The sequence below is a fragment of the Acanthochromis polyacanthus genome, chromosome 8 (assembly GCF_021347895.1).
Source record: "Acanthochromis polyacanthus isolate Apoly-LR-REF ecotype Palm Island chromosome 8, KAUST_Apoly_ChrSc, whole genome shotgun sequence".
Lineage (NCBI taxonomy): Eukaryota > Metazoa > Chordata > Actinopteri > Pomacentridae > Acanthochromis > Acanthochromis polyacanthus.
This window is the reverse complement of record NC_067120.1, coordinates 40,904,972-40,932,859: the sequence shown is the minus strand read 5'-3', so window position 1 is coordinate 40,932,859 and position 27,888 is coordinate 40,904,972. Positions and strand designations below refer to the sequence as shown.

The 27,888-nt window shown below is 39.3% G+C and overlaps 2 protein-coding genes and 1 long non-coding RNA gene across 5 annotated transcripts in view; 2 read left to right on the top strand and 1 right to left on the bottom strand.

The window, feature by feature from the left end:
* bmal1a (basic helix-loop-helix ARNT like 1a) overlaps positions 1 to 4,685 on the top strand; it is a 54,307-nt gene extending 49,622 nt beyond the window's left edge. Inside the window, exon 20 of the mRNA XM_022215850.2 lies at positions 515 to 4,685. Coding sequence (XP_022071542.2) covers positions 515 to 672 — 158 coding nt within the window. The 3' untranslated portion in view covers positions 673 to 4,685. The remainder of the gene's footprint in view (positions 1 to 514) is intronic.
* Positions 4,686 to 13,816: 9,131 nt separating this feature from the next.
* LOC110966475 (BTB/POZ domain-containing protein 10-like) overlaps positions 13,817 to 27,888 on the bottom strand; it is a 30,609-nt gene continuing 16,537 nt past the window's right edge. For both annotated transcript variants that reach the window (XM_022215849.2, XM_022215848.2), the window contains exons 5-8: positions 25,446 to 25,566; positions 17,072 to 17,269; positions 15,821 to 15,931; positions 13,817 to 15,275 (exon numbers count right to left, since the gene is read on the bottom strand). In XM_022215849.2, the coding sequence (XP_022071541.1) occupies positions 14,821 to 15,275; positions 15,821 to 15,931; positions 17,072 to 17,269; positions 25,446 to 25,566 (885 nt within the window). In that variant the 3' untranslated portion in view covers positions 13,817 to 14,820. The remainder of the gene's footprint in view (positions 15,276 to 15,820; positions 15,932 to 17,071; positions 17,270 to 25,445; positions 25,567 to 27,888) is intronic.
* On the top strand, positions 17,277 to 20,914 carry LOC127534959 (uncharacterized). 2 transcript variants are annotated; one of them, XR_007943601.1, is made up of 6 exons: positions 17,277 to 19,140; positions 19,174 to 19,608; positions 19,675 to 19,958; positions 19,993 to 20,672; positions 20,706 to 20,804; positions 20,839 to 20,887. It is a non-coding gene; the product is annotated as an uncharacterized LOC127534959 (long non-coding RNA). The 2 variants fall into 2 exon arrangements; XR_007943602.1 differs by lacking the exon at positions 19,993 to 20,672 and having other exon boundaries at positions 19,675 to 19,992; positions 20,772 to 20,914.

Genomic DNA, 27,888 nt, shown 5'->3' with positions numbered 1-27,888 from the left:
CGTAGAGGAGGATCCAGATTTATCACTTTTTAATGGATTTTTTCAGAACTTCATCAGCCCAGTAGATAGAACCCTAACCCTACATGACATTTAGGAGGAGAAATGTCTGAGTTCTGGTAAAAACTGACCCCAGATCAGTTTAAATCCATCCAGATGTCCGTGTAAACACTGAATCTGTGGTGCTTAATGACAAAGAGCAATGAAATAAGCTACAGAAATAGACTATAGAGACACAAACCAACCACAGAGGAAAAACTACCATAAAGAGATGAAAAATAACCACAAGGATACAAAAATCTGCTGCAGAAGAAGCAAAAAAAACTACGGAGATGAGATTTGGTTTCTATCTGCTGACTGATGAAGTTCTGAGGCTCAGCAATGATGGAAGAAGGAAATATAACTTTAAAAAAGTTAATGTAGAAAAAGAGTCAGCTGATTCTGAGGAGGTCTGGTTGGGTTCTGACTGATTGTTTTCATGTTCTCCTCACGTTCTACCTCCTCCTCCTCCGTCCAGGTGATAACTCCCACCTGAGCATAGACATCATGGATGAACCCGGCTCCAGCAGCCCCAGCAATGACGAGGCGGCCATGGCGGTCATCATGTCGCTGCTGGAGGCCGACGCCGGCCTGGGCGGACCCGTCGACTTCAGCGACCTGCCCTGGCCTTTGTGAGGAAGCTGGACGGGAGAACCGGAGCCGCCGACGGAGATTCAGTCGGGTCGAATCCTGGCGGCTTCCTGCAAAAACGACCACCTTAACAAAGACAAGTCCGGATTTAAACCGGCTCGAGATGATTTCTGTTAGACGACGCGCTCTGGTCGGACTGTTCAGGCTCCACCCTCTACTTCCTGGTCCGTCATTCCCTGTAGGTGGAGCTTCAGAGGCGAGATCTTTGTTCAGATGATCGTTTTTACCATCAGCTGCCTGCAGATCAGTTTCCCAGCATTGCCACGGCGCAGACCACAACTCAACCACAGTCCAGCAAACACCAGCTGCAGAAGAGCGTCGCCAAGACGTCCACGATCCCGCTAGCACGTCGACGCTTCCGCCAGCACGTCGACACTCCTTCATCAACTTTACTCTGTACTGCAGCGGCTCTGGATCCTGTTGCTTTCAGATCAACAGTGCCGGGTTCCAGAGCCGGTCGGAGGACGACATGTTGGACGGAGAGCGTTGGATTCCTGCGTCATGCTGCGACTCTCCACGTCTTTTAACTGCGTTCAAGGATTCTGTCCAAACACAACCCTCCGCCTGAACTCGGCTGCTTTAATCCGGCCGGCCTCCAAAAGGGACCTGCCACAGTTCACCTTCAGACACCTGCTCAGAAGGACGTTTATTATTCCCAGAAACTCCACCACCAGGTTGTGTTGCAGAAGAAGCCCCTCAGCTGCTGTTTCCTCAACTTTTTCTCTGAGCTGCTGTTTCACCTCCGATCCTCAGAGTCCAATTTGAAGCCAAAGTGATTGGTCTGATGGAACTTCTGTTATCTGCTGCCGCTCAGTCGAGGCGCTCAAATGTCCACAATGATGGAACAAACCACTGTGTTCAAATTCCACAGTGAAAAAGCAAGTTTTGAGTTTATAGTGTTATCATGTTTAGAAACAGAGCTGCTGAAAATGCAGCCGCTAAAGACAACAGAAGAGCTGCAACTAACCTGAAAATATACTTTAATTTACTGCATTATAGAGCTAATCCTTTATTAGATGACAGTGATGAATGTTGAGCAGCTAAATATGGCTGAAAAGCTTTTTAAAAATGTGATCCAAGTGTAGCAGCAAGGGACACCATGACAAAGACTAGCGTGGTGGTTAATGACCAGCCAGGACTAACATAATAAAAGATAAATAGTGTAAACTCACCTCTGAGTCAACATGATTGGTCTGTTTAGTGCAGAAAAACTGACTTTATCTGGAGTGTGATCAGAATCTAATGTAGAAAACCTGATCATTAAAGACAGCCATCATTCCCGTTGTATCAGATTTTAGATTTTGTTGTGGTGGCTAACAGAAGAAAGTCTGGTTCTGTTAAACCTTCTTTGTAGTCCAGCCCTCTGATGGGTCCTGTGAAGACTTCCTGCTTTGATCCAGAACAGAGAAGCTGTAGTACCTGGTTCTTCCACCAGGTGGCGCCTCTTACTGTTCAGTAAGATTCTTAAAAATGCAGTTTGTTCCTGCGTTGAAGCAACCCACGTTTAGCTAGCCGGGGGCCACCATGACAGAGTCTAGTGTGGCGTTTAGTGACCTCAGGATACAAGACAAGTAGACAAACATTTTTTAATCAAAGCCATGAAACCTGTTATCTCTGGTTTTAGGTTTTGTTGAGGCGGCTAACACAAAAGTCTGGTTCTGTTAAACTCTCTTCGTAGTCCAGCCCTCTGATTGCACAGTGAAGAATTTTTGGTGTTTAATAACATAAAACAGTGCTGTTCGTTTGCTGCGTTCAGCTAGCTGTGGGCCACCATGTGGCGTTTAATGACCTGTCAAAGTGGAGAAAACAGAGTTGATGGAAGCAGCAGCTCAGTGCAGCTTTGTCTTTGACCCAGACTGTCCCAGTGCTCCTTCACTGCCACCGTCGTTCTGAGGACGCCTCTCCGGATCAACGCTTAGCTTCGGCTCGCTAACGGAAACCTTGGTTCTGGGTCACAGGGTCTAAACCTCCATCCTCCTCCACACCGAAGCACTTCAGACTCTACGGGACTCGCTGATCAGCACTCTGATGCAGCTCTGAGGATTTCTTTGCCTTTTTGTGAATTTTAGCCCCAGAATCTAGAAAACAGCCCCTTCCTCCAAACCAGTTCGGACGGAGCTGCAAGGAAAAGAGTGGAGTTGGTCTGCAGAGACGTGGGTTTTTAGGAACTTTGGTCTGTTTAGCACTTAAAGACACGTAGCTGTCGATGCAAACTACCGTTAGCACAGAGGCCTAAAACGTAGACGAGGTTAGAATCAGGAAACGGATTTATGACACAGAATCTGGACAGATTCTTCATGTCCGACTTCCTCCATGATGATGGTAGTGATGATGAGTATCTTCATCTTGCCGCTCTGCAGCTCAAAGGTTTAACGTTGACGGAGTTTGATTGGAGGAGGAGACATCAGGAGCCCTGAAGGGAAAGAAAAACCGATACAAAAATTAAAAAAACATCAAAAAGTTCAGAGAAAGTCTGTTTTAAATTCTGATTGGGACCAAAGTGGTCAACAAACCCAACGACTCCAGCAGCACGTCAGGTTCATGAGTTCAGGATGATTCTCCGTCGTCTCTTATCAGGAAATACTCACCAGAGCTCAGGATTCAAACAGCTCCACCACAAATCAAGTCTTAGTGTCAGAAAAACTACAAAATAAACTGATAGTCCAAACGTAGCAGAAGATTAAATGAGTTCATCTCCTGGAAGAGTTGGTTTTCAGTCATGGATCAGATTTTTATAGATGTACTGTAGACTGTCCCAAATAAATCCTAAAGAATCATCGACGGCAGAAACCTCAGAGAAACTAATGTAGAGCTAATGTCCATATTCTGAAAAATCTTTATAAAGACAGAAAGTAAGTCATGTTTTCTTTGTATTTGTGACGTATATTTTCATGAAAAAAAAAACATAAAAATGTCCTAAACTTCAGGTCTACCAGCTCTAAATAGTCGTAGCTTCAGTTTAGAGATGCAGAGAAAAGTTGATCTGAAATCTAAAAACAGCACGACGGTTTGTTCAGATGCAACTTTCTAAATCCAGATTTCTGAACTTCTGACGAACACAAAGTTCTCCAACGCTGGATCAGTTCAGATTATTTTACAAGAAAAATTAGACCTAAAGAGGCTTTAATAGACAAACTTGTTGATAAGATTCATCTTTAATTCATCCATTCAACCTGTTTTATACTGATATCACTGAGCATCAACCAAAAATAAACAAATGCAAACAAAAGGCATTAAATTAAAGAAACCGCAAAACTTCCAAGCAAGACAAATATTAAGTTAAATTAAGATGTTATGATAATTAATAGCAAATAGGGACATTAATGATTAACCAGTAATCACATCGTTTCCATGAAATTTTTAACCAATTAAAAGTATATTAACCAGAAAAGCAGAAGGAGGTGATGTCAGTAGATGTAGATCAGCTGTAGTTCCTGGTTGTTCCAGCAGGAGGCGCCTCAGAGGTTAAATAATGCAGTTTGTTGTTTTAGAGAGTTTATCTCTAAACGGCACAAAGACAGACCTGTGAGCTGTTTAATGACCTCCAACCAGAGCCCATGTTTATATATTATATATATTTATAAAAATCACATGATGTGTTTCAATCATTTTATTGATTGATTATTGGTGACGCTGTTGGTTACAAACAGAAAATTAAAATTACTAAATTACTAGTATGAGTTATTTTAAGCGTGCTGCCATTTAATCACGTTTTCCTTCTCAGGCTCCGCCCCCTCTGTTCTCCTCCTCCAATCAGGCAGCAGCTGGCTCCGCCCCCTCTGTATCTGTTCTAGTGGTTCTCTGTTCAATGTTTTTAACGCTACACACTACAAATACAGCGTCGCCCTTGTTGATATTTCCCTCCACCCGACGATAATGTATCAGATCTTTAAATATTATCATGTTAAGAGTACTTTATGCAAATATATATGAGTATGATGAGTGTATTGTATGTATCAGCAGTGGAATATTTTTAAATAAAATTATTTGTTTCTGTCCTCGTGGATCCGTCTGTTTATCCTCGACACCCGGCCTGTTCCTTCAGCCAATCAGAGCGGCCCGCGGGTTCTCTCAGCCAATCAGAGCGGCCCGCTGGTATTTTGTCACGTCGTTGAGGAAGATTTGCGACGTGGAAACGTTGACTCACGTCCACGAACTTCTACAGAACTGAGGTTAGTGGAAACAGCAGCACATCATGTACACTGTAAATAATAAACATTTAAAACCAGTTTAAAGAATAGTTTACCAGGTTTGTAAAATTAAAAATAATCATTAAAATCACACAAAAAAAGTCTTAATGAACATGTTGGTTAACATCCTTAAAAACAGTTTAAAAGAACAAAACTGGAAATAATGTGGAACTAAAAACGTATAATTTATAAACAGATTTGTTCGTTTAAAAATTCAGTTTCACTTTGACATGAGCAAAATATATTATTTAGATATATATTCAATTGTATATGATAACAGTTGAAAACTTAACGTAAAATAACAGAATAAAGTTTAATTTATATGTTGGTCCATAGAAAAAAAATCAGGACAGAACTTTTAATGCAAATACAAAAAATGTGTTTTTACAAATAGTAATTTGTTTTTTTTAGTGTTTTACTGTAAAATGATACTTTTTACTGAACTTAAATCATCAAAATTTAAAAGTTATAAACATTATCTTTTAGGCATTTGAAAAAAGTGCGTTTTTTGATTAAGACAATAATTTTACAGATTTTTCTTGTTAAATTATAGATCATAACCAGAGAAATCACAGTTTACATGTTCACTATAAATTTAAATAATTTTTTAAATGGGAGGTTGTTCTTTTTCAAAGTTTGACCATAAATGTACAGTTTTTGCTGTAATTTAACATGAATAAATAGAAACAAAAGGTGTTAACACGTTAATATAGTAATGAGAGCAACCTCAAAACTTACAGGCAAAACAAATATTAAATAATTAAATTAAGATCTTATGATGTAAAAGTCAAACGGATGCTAATGATCAGCCATTAACTACCATTAATGATTTAACGGATTAAAAATATATTAAGCTGTAAAACAGAAAAAGAAGTGTCAGTAGATGGAGATCAGCTGTAGTTCCTGGTTGTTCCAGCAGGAGGCGCCTCAGTGAGGTTAAAGCAGTTTGTTGTTTTAGAGAGTTTCTCTCTAAACGGCACAAAGACCTGTGAGGTGTTTAATGACCTCCAAGCAGAGCTCATGTTTATACGTTATGTATTTATAAATACGTGACGTACGTTGATCATTTTGTTGTTTACTGATTGGTATTTTTCTGCTATCCTTGGTGCCAAACGTTCACCTTTTTTGTTGTTTTACAGTGTACATGTAAACACTGAGCTCATAAAGAGCTTGTAGCTGCTGGAAGTGGATTATTGGAGTCTAAAAACTCCTGAGAGTTCATTCAAAGTTAGAGTTCTGTGACCCGAAAAGTCGATCGGGGACATGAATAAAGTTCTTCCTCCAGCTTACAGTCCGAAGTTCTTTTCCTTCCAGACCTACGCCGTCTTCTAGAACCTTCCAGCCCTTCTGATAGGATCAGGTTTCCATAGCAACGACCAGCTACATGTCCATCCAGGTCTGGTCTACGTTGACCAGTGTGGATGTGGACCGTATAAAGACTTGTTGGTGAGGTGTGGTTTCCAGAAGATGTTTTTTTACCTTCTGTAACATTCTGGTCTAACTTGGTCCCATCGGTTCTTTTTGAGTCTTCATCAGTGACCAGGAGTCGGATCCGTAGAGCCGGATGGATTTCACCAACACCTTCTATCCTCTCATTCTGGTTGCGTTTGGTCCTCCAGCCTGACCCGAGTTTGTTTCTACTTCATGTGTTGGTGGAACCTTCAAGATCCAGGAGATCATCAACCTTTTCCTTCTCTGACCTGTCCTGTGCTGAATGTCTCCTCAGATGTTGGGTTCAGGTGCATAAACTTCATCTTTCCAGCATTCAGGAAGAGTCCAGTGTGTCTTGTTTCTCTACCCGATGGAGATCTTCTAGGAGGACTTCTTCAGGGTGTCTTTAGACTATCAGAGGGAGAGGAAAGCTTCTAGAAGGTCTCTTCTGAAGTTCTCTGGTGTCCGTGGAATAGAGATCTGTGTTGCCTTCAGGAGCTGAACCGTCTCTAAAAGCACCAAAGAACTGGAGCAGGTTTGTTCTGGAGCCTCTGGAGAAGCATTTTGATATTTAAGAGCAAAAACTAGAATAAAATCCATCAGTTTGACTTTAACCCTGGTGTCTTTTTGCAGGTCAGATTAACCCGTTATTTAGTTTGAAAAATTGGGGAAAAAATCTATTTCCACAGTGAAACTTCTGATGTCCACATTTTCAACATTTTGGGAAATCTTTGAACATTTTTTGGTGGAAAAAAAGAAATGTTAAAAGAACATTCACATAAAAATCAACCAAAATCCAAAGAAATTCCTGGATTTTGGTTGATTTTTATGTGAATGTTCTTAAAGAAAGAAGTTTTACTGATATATATGGAATCACTTTAGATATTTTTAGGATTTTTTTTTTTTGGAAGATTTTTACTCATTTTTCAAAAAAAATTACAAGAATTTTCTTGCCAAATTTGGGGATTTTTAAAAAAAAAAAAAAAAAAAACCTTTAAGGGAAACTTTGAAGGAATTATTGGAATTTTCTTTCTGAAGGTTTTGCAAATTTTCAGAAATTTGGGGAATTTTTTTGTTGAATTTTTGGATTTTTTTCAGACAGGAAACAATATTTTTTGGTGCCTGTAAATGAAGACAACAGGAGGGTTAAGTTTGATGAATAGCAGCTTTAGAATACTGAGAAGGAACAAAACGTTCAGCTGTGGGGAGGAAATGTTCAATCAGAGACGTAAAAATGTTTTTAATCATCAGTATTTATGAATTTATATCTAAACAGCTCATCAGATTATTTAAATGACTTTAAATACTCAATCTTTAATGCTTTACAGCTAAATATTCTGGACTAGATCCTCTGAAGGCTTCCTCTGTGGTGTTTTTAAACCTTTTTAAACCACGGTTCTCAGAAAAGCAGATCAGATGATGAGACTTTTGATAATTAATTCCATAAACGGATTCATTTCTGTCTGCCAGCTGTAAATAACGATGATTCCTGAAATAATGGATGAATGAGTGCAGCTCAAGAAGCGGTGGTGGGTTTAGAGTGAAACCTGCTGTGAACGTTCAGCGCCTCCTGGTGGCAGGAAGAGGAATTAATTCTGAACCTTTAACGGTCTGAACTGATTAAAGGTGAAGAAAGTGAATAATTACAGTTCTGAGGTGCTTTAGGAAGAGTTCATCACCTTTTAAGTCGACCACCGGTTTTCAGATCAAAATCTGAGACAAACAAGTTTAACGCTCAGATTTTCTTTCTTTATGTACAATCTCTGGTCGCCATAGAAACCAAATAATTCAGAGTTTCACCGACACTGAAGCTGAATCCGAACCGCGACTCCAAACTATTTATTCCTATTAAAGTTCAGCACTGCAGCTTTAAGTTTTTACTAAAATTTAAGCTTTTATCTCATGATACTAAATTTATATAAATTTAAAAAAAACACAAAAAATTGGACTTTTCACCACATAGGTATCTATAAATAAAAGTAGCAATAAAATAATATATAAATGAATTCTAATTTTTAAAATATATTCAAATATATATGTGTATAATATAATATAAATCATAACATAAATATAATGTAGTAATATCTATAATAAATTAATCGTATAATAACTAATAATACATATAAACAACATATATATTATAAAATATAAATCAAAACTATAATAGAATAGAATATATTTAATAAATATAATAAAGTTACATTTATAGACAAAATCTAAAGAATAGAATATTACTTATAAAATAATAATGAAATATAAATCATAAAATAAATATAATACATACAAAAACAAATAATAAAATGTAATACAATAAATATAAATAAATAATATATCTAATTTAAATATAGTTTAAAGCGTCCCACATGTTCTTTGGCTCAGCTAAAGCTAACTCTCTCCAACTTCTGGATCTCTGGAGTTGCTTGTTGTTCAAATATCTTCTAGAGGTGCTGAAGCTCAGAAAGTCTGAGATGTTTGTTCAGAATCAGCTCATTGTCAAGTCTGATCTGAACTGTCCTCTTTAGTTTGAACTTTCTCTAAACTTAGGAGTTAATGACAGAGCAGCACATCCAGACTCAGTCTCATTTATGTACAGATTAAACTTCAGTGTCATTCATTGATGTTAAAGTGCAGTTTTTCATGTTTGTTGCTCATGCTCCCGACCAAACCAGTCCAGGTGGAAGACGATGAGAAGAGAAGCTCCAGAGGATGAATATCACACATTTACGTTGGAAATAAATGTCCTTTAATTAGACATTGTCATGCAAAAGTTGGATTTCCCTTTAATGATGTTCAAATCTTTGTTGTTTAGTTGATGTTGGTTTCTAAATGTTTTCTGACACTCGGCCCCAAACATTAAAACCTTCTACGGCTCACAAGCTGCAACAATTCACACATTATCAACTATCTTTGTGACTAAACGAAGATAAAAAGAGAAAAACTGTCTGATTCCTGCATCATGAATGTAAATCTTTTTGGTTTTTATGACAGTAAACTGAATATATTTGGGTTTGACATTTAATAAACCAAAACAAGAAATGAATTAGTGGAGAAAACAATCAACAGATTAATGGACAAAGAAAATGTGTTTTCCAACATATATGTCTGAATTCCTCCAACATTACAAGATACATACAATTTAAATTCTATTTTATTTATAGAACACCAATTACAGGTCAAACTGTCTCAAGACGCTTTATTTTTATATTTTTATATTTTTTGTCATATTTAAAATATGACAAATAAGAAATTTAAACCTCTTGACTAATCCAATTTATTATTTGTTTTTTAGAGACTAATGGACAATTAAAATAACTTTCTGCATTAAAACTAATAAACATGAGGTCAAATAGAAGGAACAGTTTTAAATCCTGCAGTCCCACGACGACAAGAATAAAGTTTGTGAACAAAAACTAAATCTGCTGCTGGATTCCATTAAAGTCCTAATAAATGATGATAAAGTGTGATACTAAAGGTTTGTGGAGCTAAAAATGTCAAAGTAAAGATATCAAGTTGAACATCTGGATGGAGGCTGATAAAAGTTGACCTCCCTTCATTTCTCTGGAGCGACTGCATGGATTTTAGGGATGCTGGTTAAAGACCTGCTCTTCTAGTCGTCTTCCTTCTAGTCGCTGTAAAAAGTCACTCCATCCTCGCCGACTTCAACATCTCTTCATGACAACTTGTTCTGACCTGGTGGAAACTCCAGAAACTCGGGAAACACGTCGAGACTCGGATTTTCGAAAAACTCGTCGAGTGGGGGAAGGTGTGGTGGGCAGTGGGGGAGTAGAGGGGGGAGGCCGCCACCCACCTCCCCGCCTACTCTCCGCCCTGACTCCGCCTTGGCTCCACCCATGTGGTCACTTGGAAACTATGATGTCAAAGGGACTACGAGTTTATTTCTTTTTATCTGATCTGTAGCTCAGTGAGTTAAGGGTTTACCTATGGAGCTGCAGGTTCAAGACCAGACCCTTCTTAAATTTAAAAAAAATTTAGACAGAAAGCTGCCAGTAATAGATCTTGAACCTGCTACCTTCCACTTGGTAGTCTCTCCTCTTATCCCCCTGAGCTACTAATTCTTCTTCTTTTAGCGTATTTATCATCGATTTTTTTGTCATTTTTCAAGTTTTTTTTAACTCGAGACTCGACTCGACCGTCTTTCTCAGGAGGTTGGACTTCAGCCTTTGTGCTGGAGGGTTGAACCCTCAGTTCCAAGACTTTCCAAAGCCTCCACACCTCCCCAGTCCTCAGGACCTGAGCTTTCACACAGTCTGAGGGATGAAATTTTCTAAGTCCCACAGTAGATCTCTGTTAGATTTAACTTTCAGACAGTCCAAGGACTGAAATCTTCTAAGTTCCTGAGTAGTTCTCTGTTAGTTTGAAACTTCAGACAGTCAATAGGAACACAGCTTACTGGAAGTCCAGAGGGCTGGCTTAGTGAAGGACATTTAGTTTAAAGTTGAAGCAGAAAGTGAACAGAGAAAGTGGAATGATCCCTGAAATCTCTGAGTTTTCCCACAAAGAACACCTGAACATGTCTGTTTAGTATGTGGTCCAAAATATGACCAAAAATTCATAGTTTATATGTTGTCCAAAATTTCATCAAAAGCTTCCTAGTTTAATACGTCAGCCTTTGTCCAGGACGTACCCCCTGTGTGCTATTTTTTCATTCATGTACCCCCCAACCAAAGAAAAGCATGTTTGGCTGACAAAAGAGACGGACATAAAGTGCAGCACTACGTCATCAGTTTCTGATATGTTACATTTTATATCAATGCAAGAAAATGCTACAAGTACCCCCAGGGGTACTCGTACCCCCATTTGAGAACTGCTGGAAAACTGTGGCGTTTTTGGTCAAATTTTGGACGTTTTTCACGCCCTACCTTACATTATAGTGTACTATGGCGCTTTCTTTTTTTTTTGGACTACTTTACATTATTTCATCATATGGCATGTTTTTACCACATGTCGAAAAAAAATTTGATTTTTTTTCGACATACTATACTATGGCGTTTTTTTTGGACAAAATTCATGATTTTGGTTTTCAAAGAAAACTGTTCTGTAGTGTTTTTAACAGCCTACTTTACATTATTTCATCATGTGGCATGTTTTTAGGACATGTTGGAAAAATATAATTTTTTTCAGAATCGGTTTTATTGCCAAGTAGGTTTTTACACTTATACTGCCCCTACAGTAAAACATGGGGGTGGATCAGTGACCATCTGGGGTAGTTTCAGTCTGGGTGGAACAGGGACAATGAACCAGGTCATGTTTGGGGCTACTCTAGAAAACAGTCTTCTTCCATCAGATGGAAAACTCTTTCCTGTCTCCAATGACTGGATTTTCCAACAAGACGATGCTCCTTACCACACGGCAAGGTCAGGAAAAGTCTGGATGGAGAACCAGAACATTGGAACCATGCCTCGACCTGCTCAATCACCAGATCTAAATCCAACTGAAAGCATGTGAAAAATCAGCAAATGCTAAATGGAGAATCACAAGCCCTAAAAAAAGCAGATTAATTAGAATTAGTGCAACAGGAATGGGCTGTAAGCAATCATCAATGCTACACCTACTGATGGAAGAACTGAAGGGATTCTGGTTATTATCTAGAAAAACATGGAAAATGTCTGATATCAGCTCTGACATTAAACTCTTATGAGCTATTTTTGTTGTCATCATTATATTTGTCCAAACAAATGTAACTTTACGGGTACCAGACATTAAAATGAACAAGAAATGGAAGAAAACAAGGAGGTCTGATAATTTTTTCATGACTGTATTACTAATTGATACTGCTTTGTGTTTGCAAAAACTGACTGAACACTTGAGCTGAAAGTGTTCCATTGCCACTGAACATCCAGCTTCATGTTCCAACAACAGCGGCATGGGACAGCATTGATCACAATGAAGAGACACCATCTGGGGCTGGAACATCACACAGGGTAAACGGGATAATTGTGCAACCAAAGGTGTATGGCTCAATGCCTAAACCCAAACCCACAAAGGTCATCCAAAAAGACAAGAGAGGACTATTGAACCAGGAGAGGTGTTTACTCCAGTTTACAGTGGAGGAGAACACACTGACTCTGTCCCAAGGCCACATGTTGACTTAAAATGTGAGAAAGTACTGAGAGATGCTCAAACAAAACAACCTGCTCTGGTTGGTAGCTCACATGCATTGTTCCTCCAGACAAACTGTAGATGGATGGACTGGCTTCAATATTCAGACAAGAGATGAGGAAGAAGGCATCCAAGACACTCTGGGATATCTTCCAACAACCACTGCCCCTGCCACTGACTGATCAACAGTTCAGGAGATTCTGACACAAAGTATGAAGATTAGGAACAGGCTGCAACTACCACATATAGTGGTAGTTTTTGACCAAGCCTTCTACGCAAAAGCCACTGACATTTTGTGGAAACACAGAGAGAATGAGAATTTGCCCCCCAAAGTGGTACCGATGAGCCCAGTTTTAGCCACTTGACTCATGGACTATGATGGCCGTGTAGAAGTGCACCATCATAGTCTTTGGCAGGTTGAACTTCTTCAGCTGCCTCAGGAAGTACATCCTCTGCTGTGCCTTCTTGGTTATGGAGGTGATGTTCATCTCCCACTTCAGGTCCTGGGAGATGATGGATCCCAAAAAGCAGAAAGACTCCACGGTGAGCACTGTGGAGTCAGAGAGCTTGATGGGAGCAGGGGGGGGCTGTGTTCCTCCTGAAGTCCACCACCATCTCCACTGTCTTCTGGGCGTTGAGCTCCAGGTTGTTCCGGCTGCACCAGGTCACCAGGTTGTCTACCTCCAGTCTGTAAGCAGACTCATCCCCATCAGAGATGAGTCCGATCATACTATGGTGTTTTTTTTGGGCAAAATTCATGATGCTTTTTTTTGAAAGAAAACTGCTGTGGCGTGTTTTTCACGGCCTACTTTACATTATTTCATCATATGGCATGTTTTTACCACATGTTGAAAAAAATCTCATTGTTTTTTAATTGGATTTTTGAATTGTTGAATTGTTGTTAGTTTTAAATGTTTTTTTAATCTCCCGTACTCCCTGGCATACCTTCATGTACCCCCAGGGCTACTCAGACCACCAGTTGAGAACCGCTGGTTTATTATGTTGTCCAAAATGTTACTAAAATGTGATACTTTAGTATGTCGTCCAACAAAAAAGTCAAAAAAGCATGTCGTTGGAAATCTCATCAAAAAAGTCTTCATTTAGTATGACATCCAAAATGTCACAAAAAAGTCAGAGTTTAGCATGGCGTTCGAAATTTCATCAAAAACGTCAGTTTAGTATCTTGTCCAAAATGTCACGAAAAACTTGAGATTTTATACAAATTTACTGAATTAATTTTAGTTTTACAGCAAAAAAAATAAACATGTAAACATACCTGACAAGCTTTTTTATGGCAAAGACCAACAGAAATAAAATAAACACTTATTTATTATTATTATTGGTGGAAACCTGAAGACTTTGGGACTGAAATAAGGAGGGTCTGAAGCTGTTGTGAATTTTTTATTAAAAAACATCGTGTTCAACGTGGATTCTGTCCTCAGTCAGGACAAACAAACTGTAAAAACAAGAAGAAACCAACAAGACGAGGAGGATTTCAAAACTACAGCGTGAAAAACAGAAACTTCCAGAGACTCCAGTCCTTCAGAAAACAACAAATGTGGACCAACAATGTTCTTCTGATCATCCGGATGCTGAGGAACCAGCTGCAGCTGTCGTGCAATGACAAGGCAAAGTGGTGGTGGCCACGAGGAGGAGAAGATTCAGAAGAAGATGGAGAAGAAGTTCCCACTGAGAGCAACACGAGGTCAGTTTAAATTCTTTCTCCTCAGTGACAATTCTGTTGTTGCCATCAGAGTGAACTTCTAACAAACTGAACCTTTAACTTCTGGTTCTTCATCTCCAGTAAATTCATCAATGATCAGAGTTCTACTTCAGACTGGAAATATTTCCAGAGTTCCAGGTCCTTCAAGTCCATAGAGGAGAACGTCCTCAGAAGAAAGTTCTAGAGTAGACCTACTGTCCAGTTGTCGGTAGGTCTACGCTAGAACTTTCTCCAGTTGTCGGTAGGTCTACGCTAGAACTTTCTCCAGGTGTCGGTAGGTCTACTCTAGAACTTTCTCCAGGAGACGTTCTCTTTTCCTGCTTCCATTAAGTTTTGTCTCAGAACATTCCAGGTCCTTAAAGTCCATAGAGGTGGGTCCAGTTCTGAGGCTCAGAAATTATGGAAAAATTCCATTAGAAATTGATAAATCTGGACCCTCCTCTATGGACTTCAAGGACCTGGAACTCTGGAGATATTCTTCAGTCTGAAGGTAGAACTCTAATCAATAAGTTACTGGAAATGAAGAACCAGATGTTCTGAGGTGGTTCTGGCGAGGTTCTGGGGGTAAGAGGGTCAGGTGTTGAACTGAGAGGATTTAAAGAAACACTGATCTGGAACCAGAACTGATCCTCCTCAGATGTAGGATGCTAACAGTCTGTGGGCGGGGCTTCATGCGGAGGGCGATGGGGTGTCGGGGTCGGGGTCGTAGTGGTACGTGGCCTGAGTGTGCTGCTGCTGGTTGCCATGGGCGACACTGTGTTCTCTGTTGTCCTGCTGGTTCTGGGCCTCATAGACCGCCGGCGGTCCCGGGTTGTTGTCCGGTCCGAGCGGCGGCATTGGCTGGTGAAGGTCGACGCCCCCCGGTGGTGGCGGTAGAGTGTCCAGCTCGTCCACCTGAGGCCCCGGTGGCTGCATCACCACCAGCTGGTCCTGGGGGATGTCGGCGGCGGCCGCTGCCAGGTTGGTCGTTGACTTGGACTTGACACACTGGAAGTCAACGTGGCGACTCTTCCCCTCCTCCTTCTCCCAGGACATCCGGATGAATGGACGCTGGACGTAGTTGTAGATGACCTCAGGACGGCCGCCGGGACGGCGCTTCACCTTCTCCTTATAGGTCGGGTATCCTGACAGGAAGTACACAAAGGAAGTCAGAAAATACACACTTTAAGTACAGTGGATGTAGTTCCTGGTTGTTCCATCAGGTGGCGCCTCTTTCTGTTTAATACTGTAGAGACCAGAGGAGGTGTCACTCAGTACGTCATAGTTTAATATGTTGTTCAAAATATCACAAAAACGTCGTAGTTTAGAATGTCGTCTAAAATGTCAGAAAAACGTCAGTGTGCAGCATTTATACATTACTTTCACCACAACCTGCAGACTGTTCATCATAAATATCATTAGTGAACCTTTTTTTAAACAATTTCTTTTCGATTTTTTTTGGATAAAGTTGTAAAGCATTTCCTGTCATTGAAGAAGATGATCCAAATGGCTGTTTTTCAGTAAACATTTTTATAAACATTTTGGTTCAAATTCACCCGTTTTCCAATTGTTTTTCTACTTTCAGAGCACTGACACGTCAAAATTCTAATTCAAATCTGTCTAAGAGAACATATCAACTCTAAATCCTTATTTTTTTAAGATGATGTGAAATAGAAGTGTATTGAAGTACCTTCTATCCCCAGGCGGATCTTCTTCAGGCCTCGGTCCTTCAGCACTGATTTGGCCACGTCTCTGTTCTCGATGTATTTGAAGAAGCGGTAAAGTTTGGTGCTGTAGATGACTGAAGAGGAGAAGAAGAAAAGTCAACACGAGGATCCATCACATGTTCTTCAAACAGCTGATCTGAGATCAACACATCCTTAAAGATGAAACCCACAAACTTTTTACTGAAACAGGAGAAGTCCTGCTTTCTGTTGGGGCCTATTTTCTATTTATTAATTGTTTTTAGGTCATTCAGTGATTTCAGCTTCTTAAATGTGAATACTTTCTGCTTTCTTTCCTTTTCTGTGACTATAATCTGAAGATCATTGGACAAAACAAGACTTTGGGGTTTAGGAAATCCATATTTTCACCATTTTGGAGACCAAACAACTAAACAATTCATCCAGAAATTAATCAACAGTGAAAACTATCTTTATTTGCAGCTGTAAACACAATTATTCTTTACGGTTTAACCGGGTTCAGGATCATGTAAAGTAAACAGCAGCTGCTTTTAACATGAACCTGGTTCCAGTGAACTGGAGCTAACCCAATGTTAGCACATGCTAACCCTAGCCTATTGTCACTAAGGCTGGCCCGAATAGTGGTTTCTGGCCTCCGGATATTCGGGCCCTATTAAAGACGAATATCTGAATATTCGTTCTGCCCCGCAACGTCCAACAGGGGGGTGGGGGGTGTGGTGGAGACGGCCCGAATATTCGGATTCATTCGTCTGGTCTCCCGGGTTCAAATTTTGCCTTCGTTTTGTCTTCAGTTGAACTGAAGAATTCCCAAACAGTGGAGGTCTTCAGCATCTTGTCTTGTGTTTATGCAACGAAGTGAAGCGTGACGTCAGAGTCTGCAGCAACCCGGACATTCAGGTGGTGGTAAGAAACAAGAATGGAGGAGCCGAGATGAGCCGAACATGACGGGATGAGCTGAAGTGGGCCGAAGGTGAAGGGAAGAGACGAGCTCCAAATATTTTCGTCTGGGGTGATCACAGACGTGTGTATATTACATAGACATATGTGTATATGTTTATGTGATCACATGACCAGATGAGCCAATATGAGCCGAAGGCAGAGGGAAGACTGTAACACCGCATATTCGTTCCGCCCGGCGAATATTCGGATACCAAAATTAATAACCGGATACCGCCGTAGCAAACGAATATCTGGATATTCGGGTTCAGCCCTAGTTGTCACCAAACCCAGCGTCTTACTCTGAGAATACTCCTCGCCCATCTGAGGAGGATACTCTTCGTCCCAGTCCACCACGTCGTCGTCGGTCAGAACCACCACGTGACATTCCCGCTCGCCGCTCTGAGCGCTCGCCACCATCAGCGGCAGAACCATCTCCTCCAGGTAGCACTCGAACTGACGCCGGGCACCGTCGTTGGACAGCTCATGCATCAGGGCGCCTGACGAAACAGAAGATAGAAGGTAGAAGAGGAGATGAGGTACTAGATAAGATGAGGTCCTAGATTAGATCAGATACAAGAAAAGATCAGGTACTAGATGAGATAAGGCACGAGATGAGATAAGGCACTAGATTATATTAGGTACTAGATAAGATAGGTACTAGATTATATTAGGTACTAGATGAGATAAGGCACTAGATTATATTAGGTACTAGATAAGATAGGTACTAGATTATATTAGGTACTAGATAAGATAGGTACTAGATTATATTAGGTACTAGATAAGATAGGTACTAGATTATATTAGGTACTAGATGAGATAGGCACTAGATTATATTAGGTACTAGATGAGATAAGGCACTAGATTATATTAGGTACTAGATAAGATGAGGTCCTAGATTATATTAGGTACTAGATGAGATAGGTACTAGATTATATTAGGTACTAGATGAGATAAGGCACTAGATTATATTAGGTACTAGATAAGATAGGTACTAGATTATATTAGGTACTAGATAAGATAGGTACTAGATTATATTAGGTACTAGATAAGATAGGTACTAGATTATATTAGGTACTAGATGAGATAAGGCACTAGATTATATTAGGTACTAGATAAGATAGGTACTAGATTATATTAGGTACTAGATAAGATAGGTACTAGATTATATTAGGTACTAGATGAGATAGGCACTAGATTATATTAGGTACTAGATGAGATAGGTACTAGATTATATTAGGTACTAGATAAGATAGGTACTAGATTATATTAGGTACTAGATAAGATAGGTACTAGATTATATTAGGTACTAGATGAGATAGGTACTAGATTATATTAGGTACTAGATAAGATAGGTACTAGATTATATTAGGTACTAGATAAGATAGGTACTAGATTATAATAGGTACTAGATAAGATAGGCACTAGATTATATTAGGTACTAGATGAGATAGGCACGAGATTATATTAGGTACTAGATAAGATAGGTACTAGATTATATTAGGTACTAGATAAGATGAGGCACTAGATTATATTAGGTACTAGATAAGATGAGGTCCTAGATTAGATCAGATACAAGAAAAGATCAGGTACTAGATGAGATAAGGCACTAGATTATATTAGGTACTAGATAAGATAGGTACTAGATTATATTAGGTACTAGATGAGATAAGGCACTAGATTATATTAGGTACTAGATAAGATAGGTACTAGATTATATTAGGTACTAGATAAGATAGGTACTAGATTATATTAGGTACTAGATAAGATAGGTACTAGATTATATTAGGTACTAGATGAGATAGGCACTAGATTATATTAGGTACTAGATGAGATAAGGCACTAGATTATATTAGGTACTAGATAAGATAGGTACTAGATTATATTAGGTACTAGATAAGATAGGTACTAGATTATATTAGGTACTAGATGAGATAGGCACTAGATTATATTAGGTACTAGATGAGATAGGTACTAGATTATATTAGGTACTAGATAAGATAGGTACTAGATTATATTAGGTACTAGATAAGATAGGTACTAGATTATATTAGGTACTAGATGAGATAGGTACTAGATTATATTAGGTACTAGATAAGATAGGTACTAGATTATATTAGGTACTAGATAAGATAGGTACTAGATTATAATAGGTACTAGATAAGATAGGCACTAGATTATATTAGGTACTAGATGAGATAGGCACGAGATTATATTAGGTACTAGATAAGATAGGTACTAGATTATATTAGGTACTAGATAAGATGAGGCACTAGATTATATTAGGTACTAGATAAGATGAGGTCCTAGATTAGATCAGATACAAGAAAAGATCAGGTACTAGATGAGATAAGGCACTAGATTATATTAGGTACTAGATAAGATAGGTACTAGATTATATTAGGTACTAGATGAGATAGGCACTAGATTATATTAGGTACTAGATAAGATAGGTACTAGATTATATTAGGTACTAGATAAGATAGGCACTAGATTATATTAGGTACTAGATGAGATGAGGTCCTAGATTAGATCAGATACAAGAAAAGATCAGGTACTAGATGAGATAAGGCACTAGATTATATTAGGTACTAGATAAGATAGGTACTAGATTATATTAGGTACTAGATGAGATAGGCACTAGATTATATTAGGTACTAGATAAGATGAGGCACTAGATTATATTAGGTACTAGATAAGATGAGGTCCTAGATTAGATCAGATACAAGAAAAGATCAGGTACTAGATGAGATAAGGCACTAGATTATATTAGGTACTAGATAAGATAGGTACTAGATTATATTAGGTACTAGATGAGATAGGCACTAGATTATATTAGGTACTAGATAAGATAGGTACGAGATTATAATAGGTACTAGATAAGATAGGCACTAGATTATATTAGGTACTAGATGAGATAGGTACTAGATTATATTAGGTACTAGATGAGATAGGCACGAGATTATATTAGGTACTAGATAAGATAGGTACTAGATTATATTAGGTACTAGATGAGATAAGGCACTAGATTATATTAGGTACTAGATAAGATAGGTACTAGATTATATTAGGTACTAGATAAGATGAGGTCCTAGATTAGATCAGATACAAGAAAAGATCAGGTACTAGATGAGATAAGGCACTAGATTATATTAGGTACTAGATAAGATAGGTACTAGATTATATTAGGTACTAGATAAGATGAGGCACTAGATTATATTAGGTACTAGATAAGATGAGGTCCTAGATTAGATCAGATACAAGAAAAGATCAGGTACTAGATGAGATAAGGCACTAGATTATATTAGGTACTAGATAAGATAGGTACTAGATTATATTAGGTACTAGATGAGATAGGCACTAGATTATATTAGGTACTAGATAAGATAGGTACTAGATTATATTAGGTACTAGATAAGATAGGTACTAGATTATATTAGGTACTAGATAAGATAGGCACTAGATTATATTAGGTACTAGATGAGATAGGTACTAGATTATATTAGGTACTAGATAAGATAGGTACTAGATTATATTAGGTACTAGATGAGATAGGCACTAGATTATATTAGGTACTAGATGAGATAGGCACTAGATTATATTAGGTACTAGATGAGATAGGCACGAGATTATATTAGGTACTAGATAAGATAGGTACTAGATTATATTAGGTACTAGATAAGATGAGGCACTAGATTATATTAGGTACTAGATAAGATAGGTACTAGATTATATTAGGTACTAGATAAGATAGGTACTAGATTATATTAGGTACTAGATAAGATAGGTACTAGATTATATTAGGTACTAGATAAGATAGGCACTAGATTATATTAGGTACTAGATGAGATAGGTACTAGATTATATTAGGTACTAGATAAGATAGGTACTAGATTATATTAGGTACTAGATGAGATAGACACTAGATTATATTAGGTACTAGATGAGATAGGCACTAGATTATATTAGGTACTAGATAAGATAGGTACTAGATTATATTAGGTACTAGATAAGATAGGTACTAGATTATATTAGGTACTAGATAAGATGAGGCACTAGATTATATTAGGTACTAGATAAGATAGGCACTAGATTATATTAGGTACTAGATGAGATAGGCACTAGATTATATTTGGTACTAGATGAGATAGGCACTAGATTATATTAGGTACTAGATAAGATAGGCACTAGATTATATTAGGTACTAGATAAGATAGGTACTAGATTATATTAGGTACTAGATAAGATAGGCACTAGATTATATTAGGTACTAGATGAGATAGGCACGAGATTATATTAGGTACTAGATAAGATAGGTACTAGATTATATTAGGTACTAGATAAGATGAGGCACTAGATTATATTAGGTACTAGATAAGATAGGTACTAGATTATATTAGGTACTAGATAAGATGAGGCACTAGATTATATTAGGTACTAGATAAGATAGGTACTAGATTATATTAGGTACTAGATAAGATGAGGCACTAGATTATATTAGGTACTAGATAAGATGAGGTCCTAGATTAGATCAGATACAAGAAAAGATCAGGTACTAGATGAGATAAGGCACTAGATTATATTAGGTACTAGATAAGATAGGTACTAGATTATATTAGGTACTAGATGAGATAGGCACTAGATTATATTAGGTACTAGATGAGATAGGTACTAGATTATATTAGGTACTAGATGAGATAGGCACTAGATTATATTAGGTACTAGATAAGATGAGGTCCTAGATTAGATCAGATACAAGAAAAGATCAGGTACTAGATGAGATAGGTACTAGATTATATTAGGTACTAGATGAGATGGGCTTTTTTATCCTGAGAGAAATTCTGGGGCCAAATTAAGTGCTTGACAGAAAAGTGAAGCGATGCGAACAGAACAAATGACTAGAAATAAGTGAGCCAAAATAGCAGCTCATCGTCTGAAATGAGCTAAAGCTTGTTTCTATGAAAACATTGATGTACTTCCTGCTGCAGAGGATTGTGGGTCAGAATGTCCAGGACCTGCTAAATATACCGGGATGTAGGCGGACATCGTGGTATTTTTAGAGTGCTATATTTGCTGTACTATGTTTTCTGGAGTACTGTACAGAGCAGAAGTACCGTCACTTGTTTGTCTTCTTCAGTATCTTTAGCAGCAGACAGATCTTCTACTGTGTTTATTACAGCTGGGACGGCCGACAGCGCCACCTTCTGACAGCATTCATGAGCAGCTAATGAAAACAAATCTAATTTAGATGTTCTTTTGTTTGTTTTTAGGACATTTTAAATCTGCTCTATGGTTTTTACATCTTTAAATAAAGCTGCTTCTTGTCTTGTATGTACTGTAAGTTATTTCAAGCAGAACTTTTTTGGATATTTTCATCAATGTTCAGCATTAGTTACTGTTTTAATAGTTATTAAAGAACCAAATGAAAACCAAACTATGCTGCTGTTTCATAGATATACGTCTACTTTTAATCCACCATGTCTTTTCCATACATATCGATATGTAAATTCATGAAGCCTCGCCTTTCCTCTACCTTTATTTTCAGCCAGACTGTACTTTTATAATTATTTTGCTGCTTCTTTCAGGCCTCATCCAGCTGCTGTAAGATTTACATCTCCACTGAGAAGATCAATAAAGTTTATTTCATCTTATCTTATACAGGAAGTCCTCGGTTTACGACGTCCTCGACCTGCAGCGTTACATCAGAACTGGTTACACGGAACTAGTTGATGAGCGGATGAATACGTTGTCATTCGGCGCTATCAGACGGCTTTGTTTCCATTCTCTGGTTGTACTCCACCTTGGATTGTGCTGCATTCACTAACTTTTTGTCCTTCATTATGGTTCCCAGCGTAAGTCAGACGCTTCTGATACCAGGGCTTCGACAAAAACAAGACGCAAAACGACAAAAACAACGCAAAACGACAAAAACAAGACGCAAAACGAGAAAAACGACGCAAAACGACAAAAACAAGACACAAAACGAGAAAAACAAGACACAAAACGAGAAAAACGACGCAAAACGAGAAAAGACGCAAAACGAGAAAAACAAGACACAAAACGAGAAAAACAAGACACAAAACGAGAAAAACGACGCAAAACGAGAAAAACAAGACACAAAACGAGAAAAACAAGACAAAACGAGAAAAACAAGACAAAACGAGAAAAACGACGCAAAACGAGAAAAACAAGACGCAAAACGAGAAAAACGACGCAAAACGAGAAAAACAAGACACAAAACGAGAAAAACGATGCAAAACGAGAAAAACAAGACGCAAAACGAGAAAACAAGACGCAAAACGAGAAAAACAAGACGCAAAACAACAAAAACGACGCTAAACGAGAAAAACGACGCAAAACGAGAAAAACGACGCAAAACGAGAAAAACAAGACGCAAAACGACAAAAACGACGCAAAACGAGAAAAGACGCAAAACGACAAAAACAAGACACAAAACGAGAAAAACAAGACACAAAACGAGAAAAACGACGCAAAACGAGAAAAACAAGACACAAAACGAGAAAAACAAGACAAAACGAGAAAAACGACGCAAAACGAGAAAAACAAGACGCAAAACGAGAAAAACGACGCAAAACGAGAAAAACTAGACACAAAACGAGAAAAACGATGCAAAACGAGAAAAACAAGACGCAAAACGAGAAAAACAAGACGCAAAACGAGAAAAACAAGACGCAAAACAACAAAAACGACGCTAAACGAGAAAAACGACGCAAAACGAGAAAAACGACGCAAAACGAGAAAAACAAGACGCAAAACGACAAAAACGACGCAAAACAAGAAAAACAAGACGCAAAACGAAAAACAAGACTCAAAACAACAAAAACGACGCAAAACGAGAAAAACGACGCAAAACGAGAAAAACAAGACGCAAAACAACAAAAACGACGCAAAACAAGAAAAACAAGACACAAAACGAGAAAAACGATGCAAAACGAGAAAAACAAGACGCAAAACGAGAAAAACAAGACGCAAAACGAGAAAAACAAGACGCAAAACAACAAAAACGACGCAAAACGAGAAAAACGACGCAAAACGAGAAAAACGACGCAAAACGAGAAAAACAAGACGCAAAACGACAAAAACGACGCAAAACGAGAAAAACGACGCAAAACAAGAAAAACAAGACGCAAAACAAGAAAAACAAGACGCAAAACAACAAAAACGACGCAAAACGAGAAAAACAAGACGCAAAACGAGAAAAACGACGCAAAACGAGAAAAACGACGCAAAACAAGAAAAACAAGACGCAAAACGAAAAACAAGACGCAAAACAACAAAAACGACGCAAAACGAGAAAAAGACGCAAAACGAGAAAAAGACGCAAAACAACAAAAACGACGCAAAACGAGAAAAACGACGCAAAATGAGAAAAACAAGACGCAAAACAACAAAAACGACGCAAAACAAGAAAAACAAGACGCAAAACGAAAAACAAGACGCAAAACAACAAAAACGACGCAAAACGAGAAAAAGACGCAAAACGAGAAAAAGATGCAAAACGAGAAAAACGAGACGCAAAACGAGAAAAAGACGCAAAACGAGACGCAAAACGAGACGCAAAACGAGAAAAAGACGCACAACGAGAAAAACGAGACGCAAAATGGAGGTGAGCTAACTAAACGTGACCCGTTCACTGACATCAGGTGAATCTGGAACTGAACAATAAACACTGAAACCTGAACATCAACAACAACATCATCAGTCCGTTACAATATTCTGTTATCTTCTGGTAAAATGATTCATACATACATGAAAGTCGTTGGTCATGACCTTATGAAGACCTGATGGACATCGTGATGCATGTGACGGCTTTGTTTACATTTTTACCAGGCATCAGACTGACGGTGAAAATCGTCTTATATCCATCCGTAGGAATGAAACTCCGATGTCAGTCGAGGACCAGCTGCATAATGATTTATTCTCCTAGATGTTTGTATTTTAAATTTGCACATTTTCTGCTGTACTTTTAAAGCTGCCGTCCAGCAGAATCACTGCTGAGCAAAGACAGTAAATCAGTTTGTGTAAACACGGCTGTGAAACGTGAAATCGACCAAACCAAGCGATGGATAAACTTGTGGTGGTTTTAAGGACAAATAAACAGAAGTTTTCTTCTCTTTATACGGAGGTTAAAGGAGCCTTTTAGCTCCATGCTAACGGTGTTTTTCAGTTGATGGGAACCTGTGGCTCTGCTGTATGACCCACATATTCCTGCTAAACGGGACTTTGGGGCGTCCTGATGCTCCGACCAAAGCAAACTCTGAAACAGAACACGGCTCTGATGTGATTTAAGTCAGACGGCTGGTGAATAACGTCTGTAACGGGCTTTAGTTCTCACAGCTAATCATGACCTACTTAGATCTCAGCATCCAGCAGCAGCAGTTCCTCCCACACACTCAGATACACAAACAAGTGCACAATAACAACACAAATGTCACACATCATGCAGCTCAGTGATTCAAACAAACGCTGAGCTACCTGAGGCTCCGTCAGCAGCTCGTCCTAAACGCTGCGTGTTTCATAGACGACGACGTTCTGATTTAAAGGCAGCAGCTGTGCATGCAAAACAACAAGCAGCAGCAGACACTCACCAAACTGTGGCAAACACAGCGCCTACACGAGCTGAGCCGGCGGCCGGACTTTCTGTCAGATACTCACTCAGGTCTCTGCACTTGATGGTGCTGTAGTTGAAGGAGATGCAGAGGTAGTCACATGCCTCCCTCAGCTCGGGAATGGAAACGCCGTCAGGGCAGCGGATTATCCCCGATTTGTAGTAATCCTGCCATTTTCAGCAGCGGCAGCACAGAGATCAGGCAGGGAGGAAAAACAAGACGCCATTATTAACGCTGCTTCGCTCTCAGAGGGAGATGAAGAGGAGGAGGAGGAGGGATGAGGGAAAGCAAAACTAAACGACGTCACTGATCAGAGGGAGGAAGTGGAAGAGGACGGTGATGAAAGCAGAAGCACGTCATCACCCCTCCCTGAGCTGGGTTCTGTCAGACGAGGCGCTGCTTCTCTTTCCTGGACGAAAAGCTCTGAAATAAAAACCTCCAGATAGCACACACTGCAGCAGAGATGTCCAGCTGGTTCCAGTCCAGTCTGATCCCCAGTAGAACCAGTAGAACCAGTAAAACCAGTAGAACCGGTAGAACCAGTAAAACCACAGCAGAATAACCTGTAAATAACCACAACTCCTGATGGTTCCTTTGGTTTAGTGCAGAAATGTTCACATTTACTGAATTATCTTTGTGCTAAACATCAGGAACAGCCTGACATTTATCAGCAATAAACTCAGTTCATCATTTCCACAGTAAACCACACAGTGTCTGCAGGTTTCATCTAAATGTCGCTGTTTGTCCATATGTGTCCCGCTGTGATGACTTGTAAAAGTATTCACCCTCCGTTGGCTTTTAACCTATTTTGAAATATCACAAAATCTAATTTAAATAATTTTTACAAATCTGAGTTTTATTTGAGGCGTCAATGAGCAAAAAATAGTCAGTTTGAAATGAGAAATTTATATAGAAAAAAATAATTTTTAAAACTAAAAAGTGAAAATCAGCACGTGCAAATGTATCCACCCCCTTTGTTATGAAGTCCCTAAAAAGCTCTGGTGCAACCAGTTACCTTCAGAAGTCACTTAATTAGTGAATGAGGTCCACCTGCATGTCATAGGATCTGTCAGTAGAAACACACCTTCTCTGAAAGGCCCCAGAGGCTGGAACACCGAAATAAGAGGAACCACTGAACAAACACCACCATGAAGACCAAGGAACGATCCAGACAAGTCAGGGACAAAGTTACAGAGAAGTACAAGTCAGGGTTGGGTTATAAAAAATATCTGAATCTTTGATGATCCCCAGGAGCACCATCAAATCCATTATAAGCAAATAGAAAGAACACGTAGTGGTTAGCGCTGTCGCCTTGCAGTAAGAAGATCCCCGGTTCAAATCCCGGCCTGGGATCTTTCTGCATGGAGTTTGCATGTTCTCCCTGTGCATGCGTGGGTTTTCTCCGGGTACTCCGGCTTCCTCCCACAGTCCAAAAACATGCTGAGGTTAACTGGTTACTCTAAATTGCCCGTAGGTGTGAATGTGAGTGTGATTGTGTGTCTGTATATGTAGCCCTGTGACAGACTGGTGACCTGTCCAGGGTGTCCCCTGCCTTCACCAGAGTCAGCTGGGATAGACTCCAGCACCCCCCATGACCCTAGTGAGGATAAAGCGGTGGATAGAGGATGGATGGATGGAAAGAACCTGCCAACAGAGGGCCGCCCACCAAAACTCACAGACCGAGTGAGGAGAGCATTAATCAGAAGGTCAGCACAAAGACCAAAGGTAAGCCTGGAGGAGCTGCAGAGTTCCACAGCAGAGGCCGTTTCTGTCCACTGGACCACAATAAGCCGTACACTCCATAGAGCTGGGCTTTATGGAAGATTGACCAGAAGAAAGACATGACTTCAGCTAAAAATAAGAAGGCACATTTTGAGACGTATGGAGAATGTATGGAGGAAGTGCTCTGGTCAGAGGAGACTAAAGCTGAACTTTTTGGTCATCAAGGAAAACGCTGATATACATCCAACACATCTCATCACACCAAGAACACCATCCCTACAGTGAAGCATGGTGGAGGCAGCATCATGCTGAGGGGATGTTTTCAGCTGCAGGGACTGAGAAAGTGGTCCGAGTGGAGGGAAAGATGGATGGAGCTAAATACAGGGATATTGTAGAGCAAAGCCTGCAGCATTCTGTAAGAGATCTGAGACTAGGATGGAGGTTCACCTTCCAGCAGGACAAAGACATGCAGCTAAAGCAACACCTGAGTGGTTTAAGGAGAAACGTATAAATGTGTTGGAATGGCCTAGTCAAAGCCCAGACCTCAATCCAACAGAGAATCTGTGGTCAGACTTAAAGATTGCTGTTCATAAGCACAAACCATCAAACCTGAAGGAGCTGGAGCTTCCCATGAGTGATGTCAGCTCATAGACTGACCAAAGACGGCCTGCAGCTGGGCTTTCTGCTGATCTACAAACAACCGACTGTAGGGGTGGATAGTTATGCTCATTGATGTTTTCTCTCATTTTATCCGAGTTTTTGTTTTG